General features: G+C 41.4%; 1 protein-coding gene and 1 long non-coding RNA gene across 9 annotated transcripts in view; both read right to left on the bottom strand.

The window, feature by feature from the left end:
* COX10 (cytochrome c oxidase assembly factor heme A:farnesyltransferase COX10) overlaps positions 1 to 23,692 on the bottom strand; it is a 169,510-nt gene that overhangs the window by 8,506 nt on the left and 137,312 nt on the right. For all 8 annotated transcript variants that reach the window (XM_086857707.1, XM_023938430.2, XM_086857706.1 and 5 more), the window contains one exon: positions 7,404 to 7,636. In XM_086857707.1, the coding sequence (XP_086713833.1) occupies positions 7,404 to 7,636 (233 nt within the window). The remainder of the gene's footprint in view (positions 1 to 7,403; positions 7,637 to 23,692) is intronic.
* LOC147649765 (uncharacterized) lies at positions 4,346 to 6,476 on the bottom strand. The gene is made up of 2 exons (XR_015278083.1): positions 6,406 to 6,476; positions 4,346 to 5,661 (listed from the first exon to the last, which is right to left on the bottom strand). It is a non-coding gene; the product is annotated as an uncharacterized LOC147649765 (long non-coding RNA).

Below are 23,692 nucleotides of genomic sequence, written 5' to 3'. Positions count from 1 at the left end.
CAATGGTTTGGAGAATCATGGCCAGAACACACTGTGATGTCCTGATCCATAAGGACTGGTTTGTTCAGCTCTTGGTTGCATTTTCTGTTGTGAAGGAGAGCTGGAAGGTACAATCATTACTGTCTGTGCCTCAGTTTGTTTTGGTGATGAAAATGATTGTTAAATCAACTGACCTCCAGTTACAACTCTTCAAGATACTGTCCTGGTACCATCCCTCCAGGAGAGAAATGTTACCAACTACTTAGTTCTTCCCACTGTCTTTAGAATTAGGAACAGGATTAGCTCATCAAAATTTACATCCTAATTTGCAATTATGAGGCCTTCTCACAAAGACATTTAGGAACTACCTAGACACTAACATTAACCAAACTGATGCAATTCCCCTCTACTTTGTCCACATCAGCACCATAGCAAGACAACAATCAGCACTTCTGCTTCCACTGGAAAGCAAAAGCAGATGCTACTTGCTTGTGCTGGATGGCACGAGAGCGGCGGAACAGCCTTGAGAGGAAAAGGGGAAAGTATCACTTCTAAAGCTCCACACAAAGTCCCTGGGCTGGGACAATGGTCCTGGCTGTCAGTGTAGGATGCATGGCCTGGCCCGCATTGTGCCCCTCCAAGGTCACACCGTCATGGAAACCAAGGGCAAAGAGGAAAACACTGGAAAACTCAAAAGCTTCATGGTCAGGGGTTTCAATAGATGTTTCTTTTGAAGGATGGCACAAAAGGCCTGTGAAGCAGGAGCATCTAGGGGCTGCAATAGACTCCTCTGCAGCTGCACTGAAAGAGAAGGGGATGCTAGCCGTGTGTTTGGCTTGTCCACAAAACAAAAGGATCCTCAGCATCCACCAGGGATAGGAAATGAAGTTAGCTGTGGGATTTTTCACCTCGAGAGAGTGTTCCTGGCTTAACAGCAGGAAGCCAGATGTCCTCAGGTACGCTCACCACATGGAAAAAAGCTGTGTGTGTATGGATACATAGAGGCGTGCACGCTTCTTGTGTGACACACAACAAGTTATTGCAGCCAAAAGCCTCACAGGGAAACACCTTTCATTACACAGGCAAGGCTGAGAAAACAACAACACTATATATAACTCACCTTAGCTAACCCCAGCAAGAGATGCCGTAAAAGAAGAGCCTGTTGGGTAAGATGAAAATACAGTCTTCTGCAAATATGTTTAGGAAGCATTTACCAAAGAACCAGACTGCAGAGGATTGCAAACCTGCAGAGCCGTGCTGAGGCTCCCCATCAGCCACCTCTTTCAGGCTCTGTCAGGGCTGCCACTATCCCAAGGGTGGGAGTCCCTCCTGCAGATCCCCCCACCCTGATTTCTCTGTCACTGCTGTGTTTCACACCCAGGGGTGTGGGGCTGCCCCATCAGACACACAGGGGATAGAAAACTGGGCAAAGGGCATGCTGCCTGTGAACTTGTGGGGTCAGTCCCCAGGTGCCCCAGCAGTGGAACTGCCATTTCTTTTGTCTCTTACGAAGATGGAAAAGAAGAAAAAAATAGTCCCCTGGCTTTTGTCCTAAATTCAGACCAGCTGCTCACTAGTATTGTCCCTCTGCCTCATTTTTTACAGTTTTTACCCCCACAAAGCATACTCCTGGGCCCCCAGCTCCAAGTCTCATATGTCAGTGACATGAATATCTCTGTTTCCTCTGGAACAGACCACAAATTCTGCTCTTTCATCTGGGAAGTGAAACCCTGAAAAGCTGAGTTTACCAGTGGGAGTTTACAGCTGGAGCCTCATCTCCTCCGGCAGCAGGACGCTGGAGTTGCCCTGCTCTGGCGGCTGGCTCCCAGACCTGCTCCCACATCAAGGGGCTTTGAAAGCTTCAAGTGCTTAACTGGAAGGGACACAATTGCATGCAATTAAGCTGTTTTTCTCCCCCTCCTACTGGCAGACAAGTGCTACACCAGGGAAGTATGAGTGACTCCAGCCTTTGGCAGGTTGGGCACAGGGCCCCCTCCTTCCTACTCTTCTTTTTTTGTTACCGAAACCATCCATCTGCCAAATGTCACTAGCTGATAAGAACTGCCTGTTTTTAAATCCCCTTTTGTAAATAGATGCTGGCTGACATAATTAATGTCTACCATATAACACAATTTGAATTACAAAGTAAAGGCAATTTAAAAATCAACCTCCACATGATTACAATTGATACTGAGTCTATAAATTCCATACCCTGAGGAATTATTTAAATTTCTAAAATGAATGAAAATCAGTACAAGATGTCTTTCAGGGAAACAAGACCAGGAGTGAAGCATCTGATAAACTAAATGGTCTCTTGAGATAAACATTCTTTGGTGCAGTAATACCTATGGCTCCTGGGCCGAGACTCTGCAATGTCTGACACACTGTCAGGACCCTTATCTGCTCTGCCACCACCTACTCAGAATAAATCCCTGTAGCTGATAAGCACATTAGGTTGAGGAGCCCTGCTTGTCACTTCCATCTCACTGGATGGTTTGTATGAACTCCATGACACCAAATTGCACCGCTCCATGACACCAATCCTGCTCACCAGTGGGATCCAGCCTTTGGCACCTGAGCGGAGCAGAGTCAGTGGAAGAAGCACAAAAGTTCTTGGGCATTAGAAGGACATGGGACTGTTGGAGCAAGTCCAAAGGAGCTCACAAAGTTGATAAGGAGACTGAAGCATCTTCCCTAAGGGGACAGGCTGAGAGAATTGGGGCTATTCACCCTGGAGAAGAGAAGGTTGTACGGAGACCTCACAGCATTTTCCAGGATCTGAAGGGCCTACAAGGAATCCTGAAAACAACTCTGCATCATGAAATGTAGTGACAGGATAAGGGGGAGTGGGTTCAAACTGAGAGAGGGGAAATTTTGATTTGATATTAGGAAGAAATTCTTGGCTGTGAGGGTGGGGAGGCCCTGGCACGGGGTGCTCAGAGAAGCTGGGGCTGCCCCATCCCTAAAAGTGTCCAAGGCCAGCTTGGATGGGGTTTGGAGCAACCTGATCTTGGTGCCCCTGCCCATGGCAGGGGGTTGGAATGAATAATCTATAAAGTCCCTTCCAATCCAAACCATTCTATGATTCTATGAAAACGTACAAGGCAAAAAGTGGGCTGTGGCATTTGGAGACATTTACTCCAGATTCAGTTTTCTGTTAACTAGAAGTTTAAACGGGCATTAGTCTGAGGAGAAAGAACAGCAGCACAAGGGTAATTTAAAGCATGTATACACTGTGCCTCTTACACACAGATAAAATACAAATTTTATTTTGTATACAAATAAACAGTGCTTTACAAATAACTGTTTCTTTCTATGGATCCCTGTGCACAAGCTCAGCAGCATTTTGGCACAGCCAGGAGCACTTCTGATTGTAGATTCCATGCAGGAGGAGGATCTGGCACAGAACAGGGGACACTGCCAAGTTTGACCTATCTTCCTGTCTCCCTGCTATCACTTAAGGTTTTAAGTGAATGTCATTATTTTCCTGCTAGTCTTTCCTTTGTAAAATAATTTGAAAGTATCTTGATTTACTAGAAAAACAAATCTCTTCAGAAACAAACAGTCCCATGAAGGAGCAATGAAATCCGCTTTCAAGGAAGCAAACGTGTTACTGCAAATCACAGGCTGGCAGTTAAGTTCTGCATAAAAATCCCAGATGTGTGGCACTGATATCCGTGTGATAAATTGTATTTATCATGCACTTCTGACCATCTCACCTGCACTCACTCCCCCAGCAAGGAAATGTTAACATTCCCCATCTTTCATCAGTTTCAAACAGCTGCCATTAAAAAAACCACAGCCCTCCCCCCAAACCCACAACAAGGAACTCCACATCTACCCAGAGATAACCTTATCTTTTGCTTTTAAAATGGGAGGTTTTCCCTAAATTACATTGGCACAAAATCCAGGGTTGGGGGCTGAATGTTCAATCAGGCTTAAGAGCATATAATTAAAGTTGCCTATCTGGGCAGAAATGGAACCAAACATTCCTGGGAAGTACCACAAGATCTGCAAAGATGTATAGTGTAAGAAATTGCTCAGAGGGTAGTGAGACCCTGCCCAGAGCAGCTGTGGCTACCCCATCACTGGAAGGACCCAAGGCCATTTTGGATGAGTCTTGGAGCAACCTGATCTAGTGGATGGCAGGGGGTTGGAACAGGATGGTCCTTAAGGTTCCTTATGAACCCAAGTCATTCTATGATTCTGTGATTGTTCTATGAATTATAGCAAGTGTTTGCATCACTGGAAATATGAGGGTCCCAGATTTCTATCTTTAAATATACAGTACTTGTTTCTTGTATGCCAAGACATTCATCTTTAAAAGTCATAAACAAAATGAGGACAAATTAAAACAAGGCTGCTCCACTCTGGAATACTTTTTTTATTAGCTCTGGAACTGGAAACAAGGAACAATCTCAAACTCTCCCAAAGGACAAGATATCTCACAGCTGTGGAGATATGTCATGGAAATTCTGAAGGGAGCATAAGATATGGCTGTCCTAACTGTTACACACAACAGTTTAATGCTTAGCTCTCCGCAAAAATGGTAATGAAAGGGCTACACTTAAATAATGTTGTCCCTGTAACTAGCAACATTAACAATGTGGCTGCTGTGAGAAGATTACAAGGAGAGAAAATCCACAGGAAAATGTAAAACTCAAAATCCCACCACTTTAGCAGTGAGAACTTTCCTTCCCATTAGTTACCTTCCTTCACATTACTCTTTGTTACAGTGTAGAGTGATTTTTTTTAAAATGAGGTGCGAAAGCATTTTCACACCTCTACCTAAAACTAGGTTAAGTCTCCACACTAATTACACATTATTAATGAGCTCAACAACTGAGACCAGGATGGTTAGGGAAGGGGCACAGATCTGCATGTTGTTGTATATGGATGCATGCCTGTATTAGACATGGATATGATGTTGCTGAGGGGCTGAACTCTCCTATTTGCGAAAGTAGAATGTTTAACACTGAAAATCATAGTTTAAATTATTTACCCTTTTCTTCTAGTTATTTCTTTTTTCTGTAAAAGTGTTCATAGGGTTTGTGTTGGGGTTTTTCCTTATTTTCATTTAATAATGAAATGCACTAAAATATTACATTCCAGCCCCCGTTTTCAGGACTCTTCCCAGGTGTGCTTCATTACAAACACCAGTATCAGCTCAGTAACATTTCTTTCTCTATTAAATAAGCTGCCTGGCCTCCCTGATGCAGACTGGGTTTAACAAGTTTTAGCTAGGCAGAACATACTAATTATGCACCAGATTCACATGTTCTGACAAAGCCTGCTTGGGTGGTTTAAAGTTATCATCTTGCCAGGGATCATTCCCAAAGCAGAGCTGTCACAGGGACAGGATTATTCCCTCCACAGCAGAGCTGGCACAGGGACACATAACCACATTTTAGCTGCAAATTAGAGAGAAGAGCTTACTTGGGCACCAGTGGGCCTCCCTGCTGCTGTCTCTGCTTCTGTACAGGTACAGCTTTGCTCTTTGAAAAATAGGTCTCAAAGAGCAAGTTGACAAAATAATGACAATCAGTACCAGTTTAACTTGCTGGCCTTTCACTGGCCTCTACAGCAAGGGTTTTTGGAGACATGCAGCTCTGCACTCCAGCTCCTCCAGGCTGAACTGTGCAGGTGAAGCACAGGAACATGAGTCATTCTTAGACACCAACCCTGCAATATAGTGGCAAAAACAACACAGAAATCCCCAAACAATGTTAGAGTCAAGGTCTAAGTATCTGCAGCCAGAATGATAAAGGTCTTTAAAATATACATTTGGTTTTAAATTACTTCTATAGAATCATAGAATCGTTAAGGTTGGAAATCTCCTTTCAGATCAAGTCCATCCATCACCTCAGCAGCACCACCACCTTCACCATTAAACCATGTCCTCAACTAAGACATCCACATGTTTTTGGAATACTTCCAGGAATGGCAATTCCATCACTACCCTGGGCAGTCTGTTCCAATCCCTGACCACCCTTTCTGTGGAGAAGGCTTTTCCTAATATCCAGTCCAAATTCTCCCAGCACAACTCAAGGCTGTTTCCTCTCATCCTGTCCCTTGTTCCCTGACCCCCATCTGGCTGTCCCGTCCTGGCAGGGAGTTGTGCAGAGCCAGAAGGTCCCTCCTGAGTCTCCTTTTCTCCAGGCTGATCCCCCTTCCCAGATCCCTCCACTGCTCAACCCCTGTCCCAGCTCCTTTCCCTTCCCTGGATACGCTCCAGCCCCTCAATGCCTTTTTTGTCATGTTCTCACTTCTCTTCTAAAGTACAGAGCTGCTAACAATGTCTGTTATGCACTCTTTAACTCAAGAAACTATACATACTTTTACATATAATTTCTAGGTCTAAATAACTTTCAGAGAAGCAAATATTTGTATAGAAGCAGTACACAATGAAAAAAAACCCTACAATACCTTCCATCCTTGCTCTGGTTTCGATCTGTATGGGAACATGTGGACACAAAGCCAGCTCAGACTGACCTATACTAGGAAGTGCATAAAGAACAGATTTTGCACAAATTCTGATAATTTCTGGTTAAAAACCCTGTTTTTGAAAGTATCATTCAAGCCTTAAATATGCCCCCCTGTGGGACAAGTGTGCACTAAACCAATTCTTAACAGACCTATTAATTGCACTTTATTAGTTGCTTCAGACTATAAGTTTGTGGAGACACTTTGATTCTTAAGTTTCTAGCTGGCAGGAAAAACAAGGCCTGATTGTGTCAGAATCGAGCTGCTGAAGAGATCAGTGTTTTACAAGGGATGTAAAAATGGCTCACAGTTACTAAAATAGAAATCTTCGTTTGCTTTTCAAGAAGGGGGAAGAAGCATTTATAACTCAGAGTTTAGAAATGGGTAATTAAGAAATAGACCAACAAATTAATCTTCCCAGGATATTTTCTGGCTTGTGGAAAGACAGTAAAACACATCTGGGAATTTTTCAGCTGAAAGTTCCTTGCAAGTTAGATCTTACTGGATACGGTTTTAATTTTGAACATGGTTTGAATCCTGAAATTACGTAACATTTTCTCCTATGTGAATACCAAAGACGCTATTTTCTTTCTGGATTTTTTTTTAAATGGTCAAAACACATATTCAATAGGACATGCTACTTTATCAGCTCAGGTTTGCCCTGAAATATCCACATAAGGAGAATGTTACCAAAATTAGCTGCTTTCAAAGCCTTACCACAGGATTACAGAACGGTTTGGGTTGGAAGGGACCTTAAAGATCATATCTTTCCACCTTCTGCCACGGGGAGGGGCACCTTCAACTAAACCTGGCTGCTTCAAGCTGTGTTCAACCTGCCCTGGTAAGTCAACAAGCAAAAAGAACAAAGTTTACTGCCTTTTGAGTAGGTTTTTTAGTTACCTTGACAACCATTCGCCCTGATGAAAGGGTTTTATACTCACCGGCATCCAGACTCCCGGTAGCTGCAGTCCAGCCCATGATGGGGGGAATGGCCCCAACAACAGCTCCCACCCACGTGTTGGCAATGCTCATTCTCTTCAGGGGCGTGTAACAGCACGTGTAGAGGAAGATGTTGAAGGCTCCCAGGGCCCCGGTGAGAGAGTTCACTCCCAGTGTGAGCAGGGCAATTCCCGGGATTCCGCAGGAGGCAGCAAAGCAGACAGCGAGCAGGGGGCTGTGGGGAGACATGTGGCACATGCTGAGCAGGAGCTGGCCTCAGAGAATGGCTGTTGTCCCTTTCCTGTGATCTTCCCCCAAAACTAAGCCTGAATTTTTGTTATTGTTTTACTCAGCCATCCTAATTTTCCTGTGTAAGCCCCCATCCTAACAAAAGCCTTTCCAAAATGCTAAGACAATCTTGCTACAGCTCTGCAATGGAGGTTATTCTTAATCTTGTGATTGCTGTGTTCACCAAATAATTTCAAGCTCTGCAGGAAATGAGAGAACTGTTCTCCCTTATGCTGCTTTTAGCAGATCTTCCTCCTTCATTTTAATTTTAGTAAATTTAAACCTCTGGAAAAAACACTCAGAGTTTAGAGTAAATTAAAATGGGTGAAGTTTGTCAGATTTTTAACTGATTGCAGTTATACAATGAACAGGGTTGGACACAAAATTAGGAAGCATTTATGAAAAAAAAAGTACATTCAATCATTTTGAAATTACATCAACAGGAATATAGCATTCTTTGACTTTACTGAAAAAAGTCTGAATGTACTAGACCCCCATTTATCTGATGCACTGTACTAAGCAGAGGGAGCCAAAACAATGCTGGCAGCAGAATCAAAACTGGTTATCTTGTTAGCACAACTGAAATTATCTGAAGACATTTTAGGTTTGGCTGAAATCAGCAAACAACAGAGATGCAAATTATTTCTGGGCATTTCTACTGTGGATCAGCTGAGAGCTTAGGGAAGATTGGAAACTCGTATTAAAATCGGTCAGAAAGTGGCTAGAGCTATGTAAACTTCTGCTAATAAATTCCACAATAAACATCCAGATAGGATGAACAAGGATTTTTTGTTTGGCTACCAGAACCACACTTGACAGGCAGCATGATGCCACAACTCTAAGGAAACTTTAGTTGAGGTTCCTTGTGCCAGACCAACATGTTTGCTGCTGGTGGGGATCTCCTCCCGTGTGCCTGTTTGAGGTGTTTGGTATAATAGAAACAGAGAACTGAAAGCCTCTAAGAAATAATGTGGTGTGGGCAACCTCTGGAAAATGCCATTACATCAGTTGTATTTAATAACCCTTGTGGCTAAATACACACTCATAGTCACCCACGTAAAACCAGAAAATATGTGTGCCTACAATGAAGGTCTCTAAAAAGAGTTCAGCTTTACCTCTTTTGTCTAATTGAAAACCATGTAGTCTTTGTGTTCTACAATCCACTCTGCCCTCTGGTCAAATCCTTAACCCTAAAATACGTGTTGCAAGTACTGCTCCAACAGTCAGAAGAAAATAAGAAAAACTTGCTGGTGCGGATGAATTTTATGAGAGTTTTATCAGCAAAAAATCCTACCAGTCAAATTTTGATATTTAAGATGTTTGTTAGACCAATACAGTACAGAATCCTAAATATCTAGAAGAACAAAAATGAGCAAATCTTACTCTAAAGATATGCCTTCAATTTAAATTGGGTAAGTAATTTTACACAGCTTTTCCTACCCGTTAACAGATTTTAGGTAACACAGTGTGCACAGAGCACATTTCTGCTCAGCATTATCAGCCCTGGTGTTACCAATACAGCAGGAGTCGAGGGAGGCTGTATCATCGCCTTTCACTGACAATGAGATGTATAAAATTTGAGGCTGTTCTCAGGAAAGGAGTTGTGCCCTCTGGTTCTGCAGCCTGTGGTGTTCCTTTGCAGAAAGGCAGCAAAATACAATCTATACTGCCAGTGGTCTCAATGCTGACCACACATGCTGGAGTACTTTGTAGATGTTGCCCCTCTACAGTGAAAGCCTGACTGGGCTTGATTAAACAAATCTATCTTGATAGATTCCTGACAGTAAACACCAGATTCACACAATACTCACTCTTGAGGCAACAAAGATCAATGTGACACTACTAGGCTGGGCTGCCCACATCCGCCCTGCAGGGCTCACACACATAAATGAGAGCACAGTTTGATCTAATGCAACGAGCACTCTTCTCACTAATCAGGAGTGAAGACTCATCTACTTGTCTCCAATTCAAACAAACACTACCCACCATGAGTAGGCACTAGCCCTTCATGTCTCAGACAGGAAGGCAAAGGGTGGGAGTGAAAGCCTTCTTCCATGGATGAACCCTGTTTTGCCTCTCCCACATTGCCTCCCTGCAGCACCAACAGTCCTTGGTGCCAGCCCTGATCCAGGTGCCTGCTGCCTTCATTTCCAACCACTGGGTCAGAAAAATACCTTTAAAAAATAAGGCTTTATTAAAAGGGAGGGGTGAAGTTATGTAGCTGAGACTTTGAAAAGATTTGCTGTAATCTTTGTGGAAGAGAACACATTTTTATTTCTTCCTTTTTGCCTCTTCAAGGGAAGTTCCTGGAGGCACAGTATGTAACCACAGAATTACAGAATGGTTTCTGTTGAGAGGGACATTAAAGACCACCTTGTTACAGCCCCTCTCTGAAAGGCCAGGACAGCTTCAACTAAACCATGTTGCTCCAAGACCCAACAAACCTGGCCTTGAACACTTCCACGGGTGGGGCAGCCACAACTTCTCTGGTCAGTTTGAGGCAGTTTGATCAGTGTTTATAATTGTCCTAATGGTCTCAGGGGAGGGCATAAAGTCAATGGGTGGTTCTTCTTAAGCAGATGAACTACTTTACTTTCAGACATCCTCAAAGCATCATATTTTCTACTTCTCTCTAGTGTTTCTTCAACAATGAAGAGTAATTGTCTGACTTACAAAGGCCTGTTCCTGAAACTCCAGCTGAGATTAGGAAGTAAAACTGTGATCTGATGACTCAGCTTTGTTATAACTCCCTTTTAAAATATTATTTGGCATCACATAGACACTGCAATCAGAAATCAGGACTTTTCCTTCATGGTGAGACCCGAGGTAGAAGAGAAATCAACTCACTCTCATGTAAATTTGTCATGCTTATAAGGTTTAGGACAAGTATAAGCAACTCCTCACTGTGAAAAAGAAAATATTTGAGGAAAATGTAGAGAGATTTCAGTCACTGGTGATGCTCTTTCTGCTTCAGTGATGCTGCAGATTTCGAGACAAGACTGAGCCTAGGTTTAAATCACGGCAGTTTAAAGGATATTCTGATTTCTACTAGGTAATGTCTTCTAGGGACCAGTGTGCATGTCCATGCTCACATTGCTTCTCAGTACTCAGGTATATGGGGCGATGTTTGCTAGTTTGATGCACTCTCCATTGCTAGGCTGACCACATCTCATCAAGGGACTATACCAGACCTGCATCTCATCCTGGAGCAGGAGAAAGGCTGAGATACTGAGTTGTCACTGAATTTACCCCACCATCTAATGCTCACACAGTTCCTCCCACTACAGCCTCGTGCCACCACACAGCCCATGTCAGCCTTGGCATCCATGCAACCCAATGCCAGGGAATTCTCACATGATGCTCAAAAGTGGCTGAGGCATCTCTGACGATTTCCTTCATCCTTAAACCATACCAGGCAGTAAGTGCAGGCTGGTGACAGATGCTGGTACATATGCCTCACTGCACTTGGGCATTCATGTTTGCTGAGGGAATCGCTCCCATGGGAAAAATAGACAATCTTCCATTGGAAAACTGGCCAGGAAGCTAGCTCAGAAAGCAAACAACTTGAGTAAGAAACTAGGTTTTATGATGGGTTCTTGGGAGGAGCTGGTTTCAGTTATTTGGCTGATTAAAATCAGACTTTGGAAAAATACAACAAGTGCCAAATGAGTTCTCTTGGAATTTCAACTCTAAAAATACCCAGTATGTCACCACACAGGGCACCTCCTAAAGACAAGCCAAAGCTTAGTAGTTCTGCCTTGTCCCTCTTCTCTCCTCTACTGACAACAAATAGGCCAAAATCTACCTAATAAAAGTGCTAAAAGACATCCACCTTCAACTAAAAGCTTTTGAGAATTTCAGCTTGATTAGCAAATAATCAGACTTCTCCTGATGCAAAGAAAATGTGTTGTCATTTCTTTCTCAGGGAGTTCACCCAAGATGGCCCCACTCCAGTCACAGTCCACTGAGAGAATCCAAGAGGAGAATGAGAAGCAGGAGGAAGATGAGGCCCACCTTCACCTCATTCAGCTGTGGAGAGATGCTGCTGGTTGGGTTGGGGAGGATTGCTCAAGGACACCCCAGAGGTGCTGGGGGGAATGGAAACAGGCAGGAGGAATTCCATACGGGTGCTATTCAGGTATCTCCTACACACATGACCACGAGACATCCATGTGGACCCTCATCCAGAGGAGTGAGGAGGCTTTGGACGATGCACCAGCATATTTTAATTCCTGTGCAATAACATAACCTCTAAACCAGTCACCACTTACAGATGTCCTGGTTATATGTAAATAATGAGCTTACACACATGTGCAGGAAAATAAATTTATTTAACATCCAGAACCATGGATAATAGTACTTCCTGACTCACAGCCTTACTTGGAAAAACTAAGAGGCAAAAACAAATTAAAGCATTTGCCTGTCTATAAAATTAATGTAGTATTTCACCTATTTCACAGCATCAGTAGAGCAAGCTTCATGTCTATAACGATCAACAGTGGGACTACTTGCACATGCTTTTCTGTGCTGGCTTTGCCCAAACATTTTGTGAAGACAATTGTCAAAGTAGTTTGAACTACAATCTAAAAAACAATTTTAACAGCATTAAAAATGGAGCAAAAGTTTAGAGAATTAAAAAAAAACCCAAAACAAAACCTAAAAAAGAGCAAGACACAACTGCCTCTTAAACCCTATGAATACCTGAAAATACGGAAAATTCCTGGATCAGTATCTAATGCTTTAACCTATTCCTGTGAATATATTGACACTCCCATTCAAGTGCAGACACAAAGCACATATGAATCCTGAATAGGTACATTGATTCAATCAGCAGTTCTATGCAATTCCTGTTCAGACGTTAAGCAAATACATAAGAAACTTAATTTGTGACCATGTGTTAATGGGAAACTGGGCACACCAAACATACTTACATAAAAGCAGGCGAGGTATAAGTGCATATATCTGAAAATTAGATTCAAAGCCTAATACAAAAGGTAATAAATCCTATCTTCTCCCTGTCTGTCAAAATCCCTTCATAGACATGTCACACACTTCTAAAAAATTAAACTAAAAAAAACCTAAACAACAATGCTTATTTGTTTAGCTGCAGCATGTCTGGAGTACCTTAATGTATTTGGAACATTTAAATTCCCAGTTAATTATTCTGTATTAGATCTCATTAGTATTGACAACTGCCCCTCAGGCCATAAGACCACGGATCCGTTCTGCCAAATGCATGTGATGCTCTAAAATAAGCAGAGCAGGTATGGTGAAAAAAGAATCCAGGCATGGGCTTGTGTCACAAGGGTGGAAAGAGAAGAAACTTTATTTAAAGCAATTTCTATATCCAAATGAAGTCAAATACGTACCCTTCTGTTTCTCTATGTGGGATTTTAGTAAAAACAAATATTCTGCACAAATTCTGCCCTTTAATTAAACTGCAATTTACCTACTTTTTGATGAGACAAAAATTGTGTTTGGGATTTGGTTAGTTTTCTGTGTCATCCAAGACACAGGTTCAACAAGACCACTGTGCTTCTTCCCCTTGTTCACCCACAGAAATGGTACTAAATTATCCATGACTTCAGCATATTCCATGGTGGCAGGTAAACAATGCTGAGACAATAGAGGTGAGACTGATGGCTCAGATTAATTTCAATATTGCTACTCTGGGTCCAAATTCTACCCGCATATAGTGTAAAAACAATTCGTTGTAATAAGAGGGACAGCCTGAACCAGGTTCCTGCACAGATGGGTTGAAAATAGCAGGAGCTCAAGAGAAGGTATTTTGGCAGACAAAGAACACAAGTGTGATCCTCATTTGCAACTACATTTCACCATCACAAGCTGAGATATGAGTCCAGTGCTGTTCCAAAACCATAATTAAAGTCAGATTTCAGGGGGAAGCATCTTAAGTTGCTTATTGTTTCTGGACTCTCTAGGTACTAAAAATGTCCTCAGACTACTCATCAGTACAAAGCTGCTGGAGGAAGCCCCTTCCTCTTTTCCCTAATTTTTTCCAGGTCAGTAGTACGGTCTTAAGGCTTCTGAAGCCACTTACAAATTCAGACAAAAGCATCAGTTTGAATGCTTCACCTTTTTCCAACAGCAATGAGAGGTTACACAAACAGAAGTTCAAGTAACCCTTTGATGGTTTCTGTGGCTGCAGAAGCCCACAGTCATGAAGGGAAAGGACATCCATGGAGATGTCTACCTACACTCATGCAGAAAACCATACTCCTCCTTAACTGCTGATTTAGTTTTGCCCATCTCCTGGCATCTTCTCAATCCTGCAGCCAGGCAACACTAAGAGCTGCTGAAAACAACTCCCAGGGGAGGAGCTGTGCCTTTGGTCAGCATGACTGTCCTACAGTACTGGGCTATGGCTTGATCACCTCCCTCAGTGAGAGGAGCACCAGCCAAAAGTATTTTTTTAAACTTATATTTATTTTCTTTAAGAACTGCTGAACTCTGCTCAGCAGCTTTTAGAGATCCACCAGAAAAATCAGGGAAGGCCATCAATGAACCCCAGGAGCTAAAGCAGGCAATCCCGTCCCATTTGGAGAAGACAGAAGGAGCATAGAGTGTTATGAAGACTATAAGAAGCCTTCCTGTTCCCACAGCTGAAGTAACAGGGATACAGGCCTATCTCCTTCAAGCACACATCTGGACAGCATTTGTGTCATTTCTAGCCCTGCTTCCCCCAATGGATGGATGCCTGGGAACTGGCAATGGAGTTACCTGCTGGCTCAAGTGCCGCCAACTCAGCTGACAGCAAGAAATGAGCCAGAAGGCTGGAAAAGGCACATTTTGCCCCAAACAGCAACAGTAGCATCCCTGAAATTATTTTTGATGGAGGGTTAAAAAATCCCTTCACACAGTTTCTATGTTTGAGGTAAGGCCCAGAGCATTCAAAAGAAATCAGTAATCATGGCAGAATGCTGAATGATGGCAATCTACCAAATCTGAAATCAAATTTTAATTTTCCACACAAATTCTTTCAGACTGTGTATTTCTATATTTAGTAATAAAAACCATATCCATGACCACTGTCAGCTGTAAAAGTTCCACTGTAATAACACTACTAATGGGAACTGGAACAACACTGCGTGGATCAGTAGCTTCATTGCTGATGACTTTACTAAAATTATTCTACATTCTTTTTACAAAAAAATTAGATAAAGCTCCAAAATAACTCTACAGACAGAGGATGTGCTTGATAGAAAAAACATCTACATTCAGACATGAGATTCTGAATCAAAGTAGTTACATGATGACCTGATCTAGTGGGTGGCATCCCTGTCCATGGCAGAGGTGTTGGAATTACATGGTCTTTCAGGTCCCTCCCAACACAAACCATTCAGGGATTCTGTAATACATCATGACCCCTAATTAGTACCATTTTGAGGCTGAGGTTTATAAAGACTCAAAGCAAAATATTTTTACATTCAACTACAACTGCCAATTATAGATTGGATTACTGCCATGGAAAGATTTCCTTCCAATTAAAAGCAAAAAAAAATAAAAATAGTTGTAACATTGGCAGAATGGACATACTGCCAGACCTCTATTTCTTTCATGTATTTCTGATTCAGTGTCAGAAACTTTACTTAACACAAGCAATTCATGCTCTCATTTTGATATTGTCTTTTACACGTACATTGTGGCTGAATATTATGAAAAGCCCAAGAAGCTGCTGATTGAAGCTTAAACTTACAAAGTACCAGAATTATATGAAACTGAATATTATGTATCAATGAGTTAAAATGGTACTATTTTAAAGGAGAAAATGTTGAGAAAGATCTTAATAGATACTCATTCTCTTTCAGTCATACATGAAAGTTCATGAGTCATGACAAAGGATGAAGGATTTAAAACGAAAATGTGAGACTAAACTACACTTTTAATTGGGAATTCAATTTTTTCTCTATCAACTGCAAATATCAGAATACAGCTTGTCTACCATTTAGTGCTCAAGACAAACAAATTGGGCGCTTTTTCAAGTACTTATTTTTTTTCTTCATGAATTATTTAATTTTGTCTTCACAGGTTAAGAAGTAGTATCTACATTCTGTCAATATCTGGCATTTCATCCCCAAAAATGTGCTCCTGTGGCAGATCACACTCTACAAGTACTACAATTACTGATTTTCGTATCAAATCCCCTTTAACTGAGTGTACCATGATTTTTAAGACTGCCAGAACACACTTGTTGCAATTCTGCCTACTTGTGGTTTTGTGTCTTTTTTGTGATTTGATTTCTGGTAATGACTATGATAAAGATGTTGCTAACCTCAGACTGGACAGCACTTTTCCTGAAATGTGGGAAAACAAAAATAAAAAAAAACAACCCAAAAAACTCCAAACAAACAAAAACCCCAAGGAAAATAATGGAAAAGTTCTAAACCCAACTTGTAACATAAAACCTGAGCTGAGGAAGAATTCAGTGTTAAGAGGAAGTATGAGAGTGGTAGGTGCTCCCCAAAAATCTAAGGAGCTGGGCTAACAGGTAGTATTTAAGCACATTTAAACACCACAACAATTGTGCCTGCAGATAAAGAGTTTACAGACTCAATCCTCAAGTAAACCTCTTTAAAATTCAAATCTCTCTGAAAGGAATCACCCCTAGTACCTTTCTTTTGTCCATAGGGCCCAGCCAGGCCCACCAGCACCAACCTGGATGTGATTTTGAATGACAGCTGAATCAACCACAGGGAAACATTGAAGGATTCAGTGAGTGATGTCATAATCTCCCAAGGAATGTCATACAGGGAGAACTTGACATAAAGGGAGTTCAGTGATGGATAAATATGTATCACTGGCTAAGTCTCATCATGGAGTTGCCTTTTTGAGTTTTGCCTCTAAATCACCACCAGCTCCGGCTTTGCCATCAAATATACTTGCTCAAAAGTGTATTTAGTGTAAATAAACACAGGCTAGGATAAAACACTGCTTGTTTGTGTCAAATAATTTCTCTCCCAAAGAAGAAACAGACCAAGCATGTAGCCCAGGTCACCCTGCCATGGGTGTGTATCATTGTATAAAAGTATAATCAACACCGTATTTTACGCAAAGTGGGGCAATTTTTTTCCCTTCAGTCCTCAAGAACCCAAGCTGCAGATGTTCTGTATCTCCTGCCAGGATTGAGGTGTTTTAAAACTATCATAAACAAACATGGCTGATTTAAAACAATCATTTCATCCTGAAAGGGACAATCTCTTTTTTATGGTTCAGTAAATCAAAATTGGCTTGACTGATACATGAATCTCAACTCAACCATGGAAGGAGAGATCAAGAGTCCCACCCTCAGCATTGAGCTTTCTCCTACACATCTCCTGCACTCATTTTTTCTAAAAAAAATTATTTTTTCATCTAACTCCCTGCAAACAATACCAGGATCTGTTTTTTTAATATTTTTGTGAGCCTGTCCTGAGGTCTGAGCCCAGGTCTGGGATGAGGTAGCTCAGTGTACCATGGGGAGACTTGCAGTTCAGATAAAAATAAAACTTTTATGCTGCTCTTTGTTATTAAGCAGACACTCCAACTGGGCTTCATCACTTCACTTGGAAATAAAGAATTACAAATGAAAAGGACCTATACTTACCAAATGTTTATGCTCTTATTACACTTGATATCTACACCAGAATGTTAATCATAACAACCCTGAGCAACCCTGTGGAGCGTCAACACGTTTGTGGTATGTGGCTTCGTTAGGTAGGAGTGAAAGGGTGACTAATAATATTCACAGATTCCCCACAGTCATGAAAATGTAAATATTTTTTTAAAGTGCTTACAGGACAAACCTACGGTAAATCTGAAAAATGTCCCCCATAATATTTAAACTAAATCCTCCTCTTTAATCTAACCTTAGAAAGTGGCAATTAAATGATCTATTCATTCTACTTCAAAATCTAAGTTCTCTCTTTGTTTAAGAGCCAGACAATACCTGATGAACAGAATGGGTAATTTGGTCTCTCCAGAAACACTTTTCTGATTTAGAATGATTAAATATTACATATGCTTCTGCTGAGCCCTCACATAACATTTGGAAAGCAGTGGGTAAAGAAGTCTCAGGCCAGATCTCAATCCCATTCAGAGAAAACTCACATTCTAGGATATTTATTAACCCGCTCTTCAAAAAAACAAAAGAGAGAAGATAGTCCAGTCATCCCACCATGGGAACACTGCTTCTAAATACATTTCCAGGAGCAATAAAAATGAAGAAATTAAGTTATTCACTATAGCAAAAGAGAGCAGGACAAGAAACAAAGGTCTGCCATGGGAAGAGGAACAGTTTCTAGACACCAGTCAGTGGAAGAGAAATGGAGCAGATTGAGCCTGATAAATTTCAAGTTCAGCCAAATCCTTTCTGCCCATCTTGCACCACTGCAAACATGCCTTTGACATCCAGAGCTTGGGTGAGAGAACTCTTAGCTGCAAAGTCTTATCTCAGAAGTGAAGAGGATGAGGATGGCTGTATTTTGGGATTTCTGCACTATTATCTAGGTAGATTATCTACAGTTACCATCTGGATTTATGGGGTTTTTCAGTGGAACAAAACAAAAAACCTTTCATATACCATCAAAGTGCATGAATAGAACATAATTATTGTCACATAGGCAGCAATAGGAGTCACTGTGGTTCCTTTACAGCATGATTTATAATTTTATATTATAAATATAAATAATAAATATATAAAAAATAAAAATAAAAATAAATATAAATAATATAAATATAAATTTATATATAAATAAAGAACTAAATAAAACATATCAAAGCAGTTCTCCACATATCTCAACCTCAGGAATGCAACTTTTCTAGTAATAGATACCAGAGAGCAAGCATCTGTGTTTGCACAGCTAATTAAACTGCAAGAAAAACCTCTTTTATATCTGACTTGCGAAGCTGATAACACGTAAGTTGTAACTTGTATGAGACATGACAAACTCTATCCTTCACAGAGAGAAATTCACTTCTAACATGACTCACTGTAAACAGATCTCAGGGTATAGCAGCTCCTAATCAAAGGCAGCTCCATAATGGACTTGTTGAGCAGTGACATTTCCTACACCACTTGGCACAGGGTGAATGATGACACTGTTGTGGTTAAACCAGATAAGGTTCAATACTAATACAGGGAACAAAGTGCTGAGGTTTTGACTGCATTAAGCCAGAATTTACAAATATGAACCTGAAATGTTTGACAGACATGGGAAGAAGAGCCATCAGGGGAACACTGCCCCCAAGACGGGGAAAGGATCTTGGGCTTTGAGCTTAAATATTGTTTGTTTGTAAAAACTCACTTTAACAACACCTTTGGAGAAAATGACTCATCACTAGTCAATTAAAGAAGAAAGGAGGCAATGGCTGCAATCAATGTCCAAGAGGCCCATTCAGATTAGACACAAAGATGGCAGGACTAGTGCACAATGGCTCGGTTCCCTCCAGCTCCCTTGGCCCTATCCACAACCCCCCCACCACCCCCGCCCCAGTGAGGAGCTGACATGAGAGGATAAGACAATTCCATTAGGAACCTGTATCACTTCTTTGCAATGTTCTCCACAAGCAGAAGAAGCTGCTATTTAGTCAAATGTACTGTGACTCCAGCTTTATACATGAGCACGTGGGATGTTTCCTAATGTGGGGCAAGGCACACTCTGATTTATCAACTGTCCCACATATAATTAAAGATTCAGATAAATAATTTGGGGGTAAAGACCCATAGGCTGAGCTGAAAAGCAGCAAGGCATGAGGGGTCAAGTGTTTCTGCAGGATTTATATTTACCAAATAGAGCTGCCTGCAAAGGAATGTCTGTATTGAGCTGTGGCAGAATGAGGCCTGGGCAGGAGTGAGCTGGAGAATCAACAATTGCTTCATTTCAACTGAAAAAAATTTAAATGTGGAGTTAATAAAACAACCCTCTTTATTGCCCTAAGAAACAAAATACATATGTAGTTAGAGCCATATAATTTCCTCCTAACACACATTTTGATGTGAGGATAATGTGCAGTATCACCACTTTTCTGTGTATTTTACAAAAGGCCTCTAGTACCTTAGAACCATTTAATCAACATCCCATGCAGGCAATGAATAAATAATTGAAATACAAATACTGTCAACCATATCCCCTTTGGGAAAGAGACACAGTAAGCATTGTATCATTACATTAGAACCTCTTTAGATGTGGGTTTTATTCTCATTAAACTATGTTTTAGCCCCAAGGTTTCTCCCCACACACCTCTCTGTGACATGACCACGCCAGAAAAAAAAAAAAATGAAAATACCCCACTGTTCAAAAGGCAAGAAGTACATTTTTACAAGCAATTGTACACGTCAAAAATATAAAGCTGCTTTTTAAATTTCTTGTTTACCAAACACAGCCAATAATAGCTCCTGGAAAACACAGGGTAGAAAAACAAATGAAGGTAGGAGGGTGGTGGAGGAGAAGGAATGCATTTACTTGTTTTTAATAGTAAAGCCTGAATACAAGCAGGATAAGAAATTCTTGAAAAGGCTGCTGTGATGGTGCCTGCTTTGAATTGTGCCCTGTTTAAACAAGAGGAAAGCCTCCCACTGAAAAAAGAAACATTTTTATCATTCAAAAAGATCTCAGGGCAGACCCTTTAAAATGAGGTATTTTCTAAACAAAGCATCAGAATGTTCCCCTGCAGGGAATGAGCATGTGATCTCTTAAAAATGATCATTCTTGAAGAACTTTAGATTTATGGAGTTTTTGTTTTATTTGTTTTAACTTAAGTAGAATGAAACCTGTCTGAAATGACCACCCAAGGGAGCAGAGCCACCAGCTAAGCAGGGGCTGAGCCCTAAAGGGGACCCAAAGTTGTACCAAGACCCTTGGGGAGGTTTTAGATCTCTGGCTTAACCAGAGCTAGCAAAACACTTAATGCAGGTCTCAGCGTAAGCCCAGGACATGGATTTTCCTTCACTTATATCCATGCAGCTCCACTAACATCAGTAGGAACATTCCTGATTTACATTAGTGTTAAGCAAAGGAACAAGCTAATTACCCTGAATTATCCACAGTGATTACAGGAGAAACTTTGTTTTAAAATGCACACATTTTTTCAGCATGGACTGGTTTTGTTACACTTGTAGCAGTAGGTCTGCTACAGGCAGCAGAGTCAAAAAACTCAGCTTTATATAGAAGAAGTCTAGAGTCACAATGTGCTTCTCAATAAATAAGATTTCACATGTTGCAGTTTTCTATTAATTCATGAAAACCCAACTTCCATATCTGCAATTGTGACTACTATTCACAAATATAAGCCATTGGTGAGAAATAGTAATAGCATAGGAGCCCTTTTTGGTCTGATTCTTCAAGAGTTCGGCTTATAGCTTGAACTGAGCCAAGACAATGCTCCACTCAGAAATATCAATCAGTAGAAGTGTTACTGCCTCCATTAAGTGCAGTAACCATCAACTGTGAACATGAGAAGTGGAAAGCTCACAGACAGAACATAGCTCCTTGGGCATTGCTAAGGGAAAAGGGTGATGGGATTCTTGGAAAAAATATTAATCAAACACAAAGATTTACTTCTGTTAAAGCATTCAAGGCATAAGCTGTGTTGTGCCGCCTTCTGCTATTTTAATAGACTTAAACTTCTTAAATGGGTATAGAAAAGTAGCTTGAGTACAAATAATCTGTGTAAGGAGAATACCAATAAATTCCACAGCATGTTAGTTTTATCACAGAATCCCAGAATGGTTTGGATTGGAAGGGACCATAAAGCTCATCTCTTTCCACGCCCCTGCCATGGGCAGGGACACCTCCTACTATCCCAGGGCGCTCCAAGTCCCGTCTAATCTGGCCTTGGACACGGCCAGGGTTGGGGCAGCCACAGCTCCTCTGGATAACTTGAGCCTGGGCCTCCCCACCCTCACAGGGAAGAACTTCTTCCAAAGATCTAATCTGAATCTACTCTTTTGCAGTTTGAAGCCATTATATTGAAGAGTTTGGAGACAAGATCTGGAGCAACCAGGTCTCAGCGCTAAGACTGCTGTGAGCAGGAGATGGGTCTTCATCTCTCCTGAGGCCCCTTTCAGCCCAGACCACCCTCTGAAGCTACCTGTACAATGCTTCATGGTCCAGGCTAGCAAGGAAGGAGCCACCAGCCCACATCCAGGCAGCCACTGCTGGGGCCAAATCAAAGGACTGGGTACAGACAACAGCTGTAAGTTGCAAAATAATAGAGGAGCAGAATTGAACAATATCTACACTGCCATGAATTTGTTATTTAGAACATACTGTTTAAGGTCTTTTTTTCTTTTCAGATGAAAAACAATTCTTATACAACTATGAAAAATTTTATTAGTGATTAGCAGAGCAGATCCAGCAGTACCTTAAGTTTGTATAACTGCAACTTTTTAGGAGTGTGTGCAGGTAAAGGCTGATCAAATCTGTCACTTTGCACAACACAGCAGAGCAGGGCACTTGTTACCCTTGGGGTTGATCTCACTCAGCTACTGCAGCTCATAGTAGAGATTTATTAAAATTAATCTGCAGGAAAATTTAATCCATTACCTTAAAAACCAAGGGAATAAATCACACCCAACAGGAAGTCAGGAAAAACTGCTGCCACTTCAGACAAATCTAAGATTGTGTGAGCACATGAAATTTTTCCTCGTCAATGACACAAAACAAATTCACCGAAGGAAAAGAAGGAAACAGTATCAGCTGTTATTATAAGGCAGAACACAAATATGCTCAATGAGTTTAACACTGCAGCCCAAGTATAAAGAACATCTTGAGCTGTTTGTATTTCCAAACAAGACTTGAGGGGTCAGAGGAGGAAGACACATGGGCAGTCAGGATGATGGATGGCACTCAGTGGTATGCTGTGTTCGGGTCTACTCCTGTTGTTTTTGCAACAGGATGTTTCTGATTATTCTCTGAATAGAGATTAAGGATGGTTACATCTCATTGCTCAAAGAGAACATTTTTTCAGAGCATTACAAATTAAATTGAACATTGTAAAGCAAGCAGTCAATGAACTATCTGGTGTTGTCTGTCACAAATCTCCCAACAGTGTCAGAAGATTCCCTGGGGGCTCGAGAGGTGGGTTTGGAGACTGGCAAATAAGGTAAATGTGATCTTGTCCCTACATTCAGCAGCCCCAGCTCTGCAGAACCTGTCTGTGTCATTGCCTTTATGGACTGTCCAGCCCAAATATATAAAATATAAAGCAGGGGCACACTGAGCCACTAAGTAATTGTTTCAGCTATCAAGATGATGCAATGGAGAGACTTCACAAAGGATGGAGCAAAATTACTTTTCCAAATTCCATCCTTCCAGAGATCTTTGCAGAACTGGCTCCTGGCTCATAGGGAATGATGGACGGGCCAAAGTTGCTCAACTGAGACTTCTTCAATGGCACCAGTAAGAGAACAATACTGTCTCCAGCCAGATCTCTACACCTCAAAGTACAGCCCTGGCCACAGAGCCTTTTTTGAAAGTTACTGAGGTTCCTCATCAATGACAAAAGAAAACTGCAAGTCCACAGCAGCTCAGAGAAAATGGTGACATGTAGGGGCTTGGGAACCACATGAATGTGTATGCAGGGAAACAAGCCCCTGAGACAGATTTGTGGTGTTTTCTCAAAGTGAAGGTTTCAGGCAGAAACATTGTTCAGGGGAGAAACACTGTTGGAAGCAAGATCACTCAGAACAGACAGCTGATCTTAACCCTAAACAAACTGGGGGCTAAAGCTGCAAACAGAGGCCACAAAGCAAAACACAGAGGAATAGTTTCTCTTCAAAGGCTTAACATGTCCTAACAAGCCACCTCTGTGAATTACCTTGCTTAAAACTGAGACACCAGCTCATCCAGGGACTGCATGACTCACTAACTCCAAGATCCTCTCACTGAGGTTACCAGTTTGATTCTGGCCCTACATTCAGAGCATGTAAGAATTCTATTTGTGATGGCACAACCTCTAAAAGTCTCTCACTGGCTTCAGTGAAGTTTTCAGTGGGCAGGAGTCA

Source organism: Cyanistes caeruleus, chromosome 19 (genome assembly GCF_971803275.1).
Source record: "Cyanistes caeruleus chromosome 19, bCyaCae1.hap1.1, whole genome shotgun sequence".
Taxonomy (NCBI): domain Eukaryota; kingdom Metazoa; phylum Chordata; class Aves; order Passeriformes; family Paridae; genus Cyanistes; species Cyanistes caeruleus.
The sequence above is the reverse complement of the archived record's forward strand: the minus strand, read 5'-3'. Positions and strand labels throughout refer to the sequence as shown.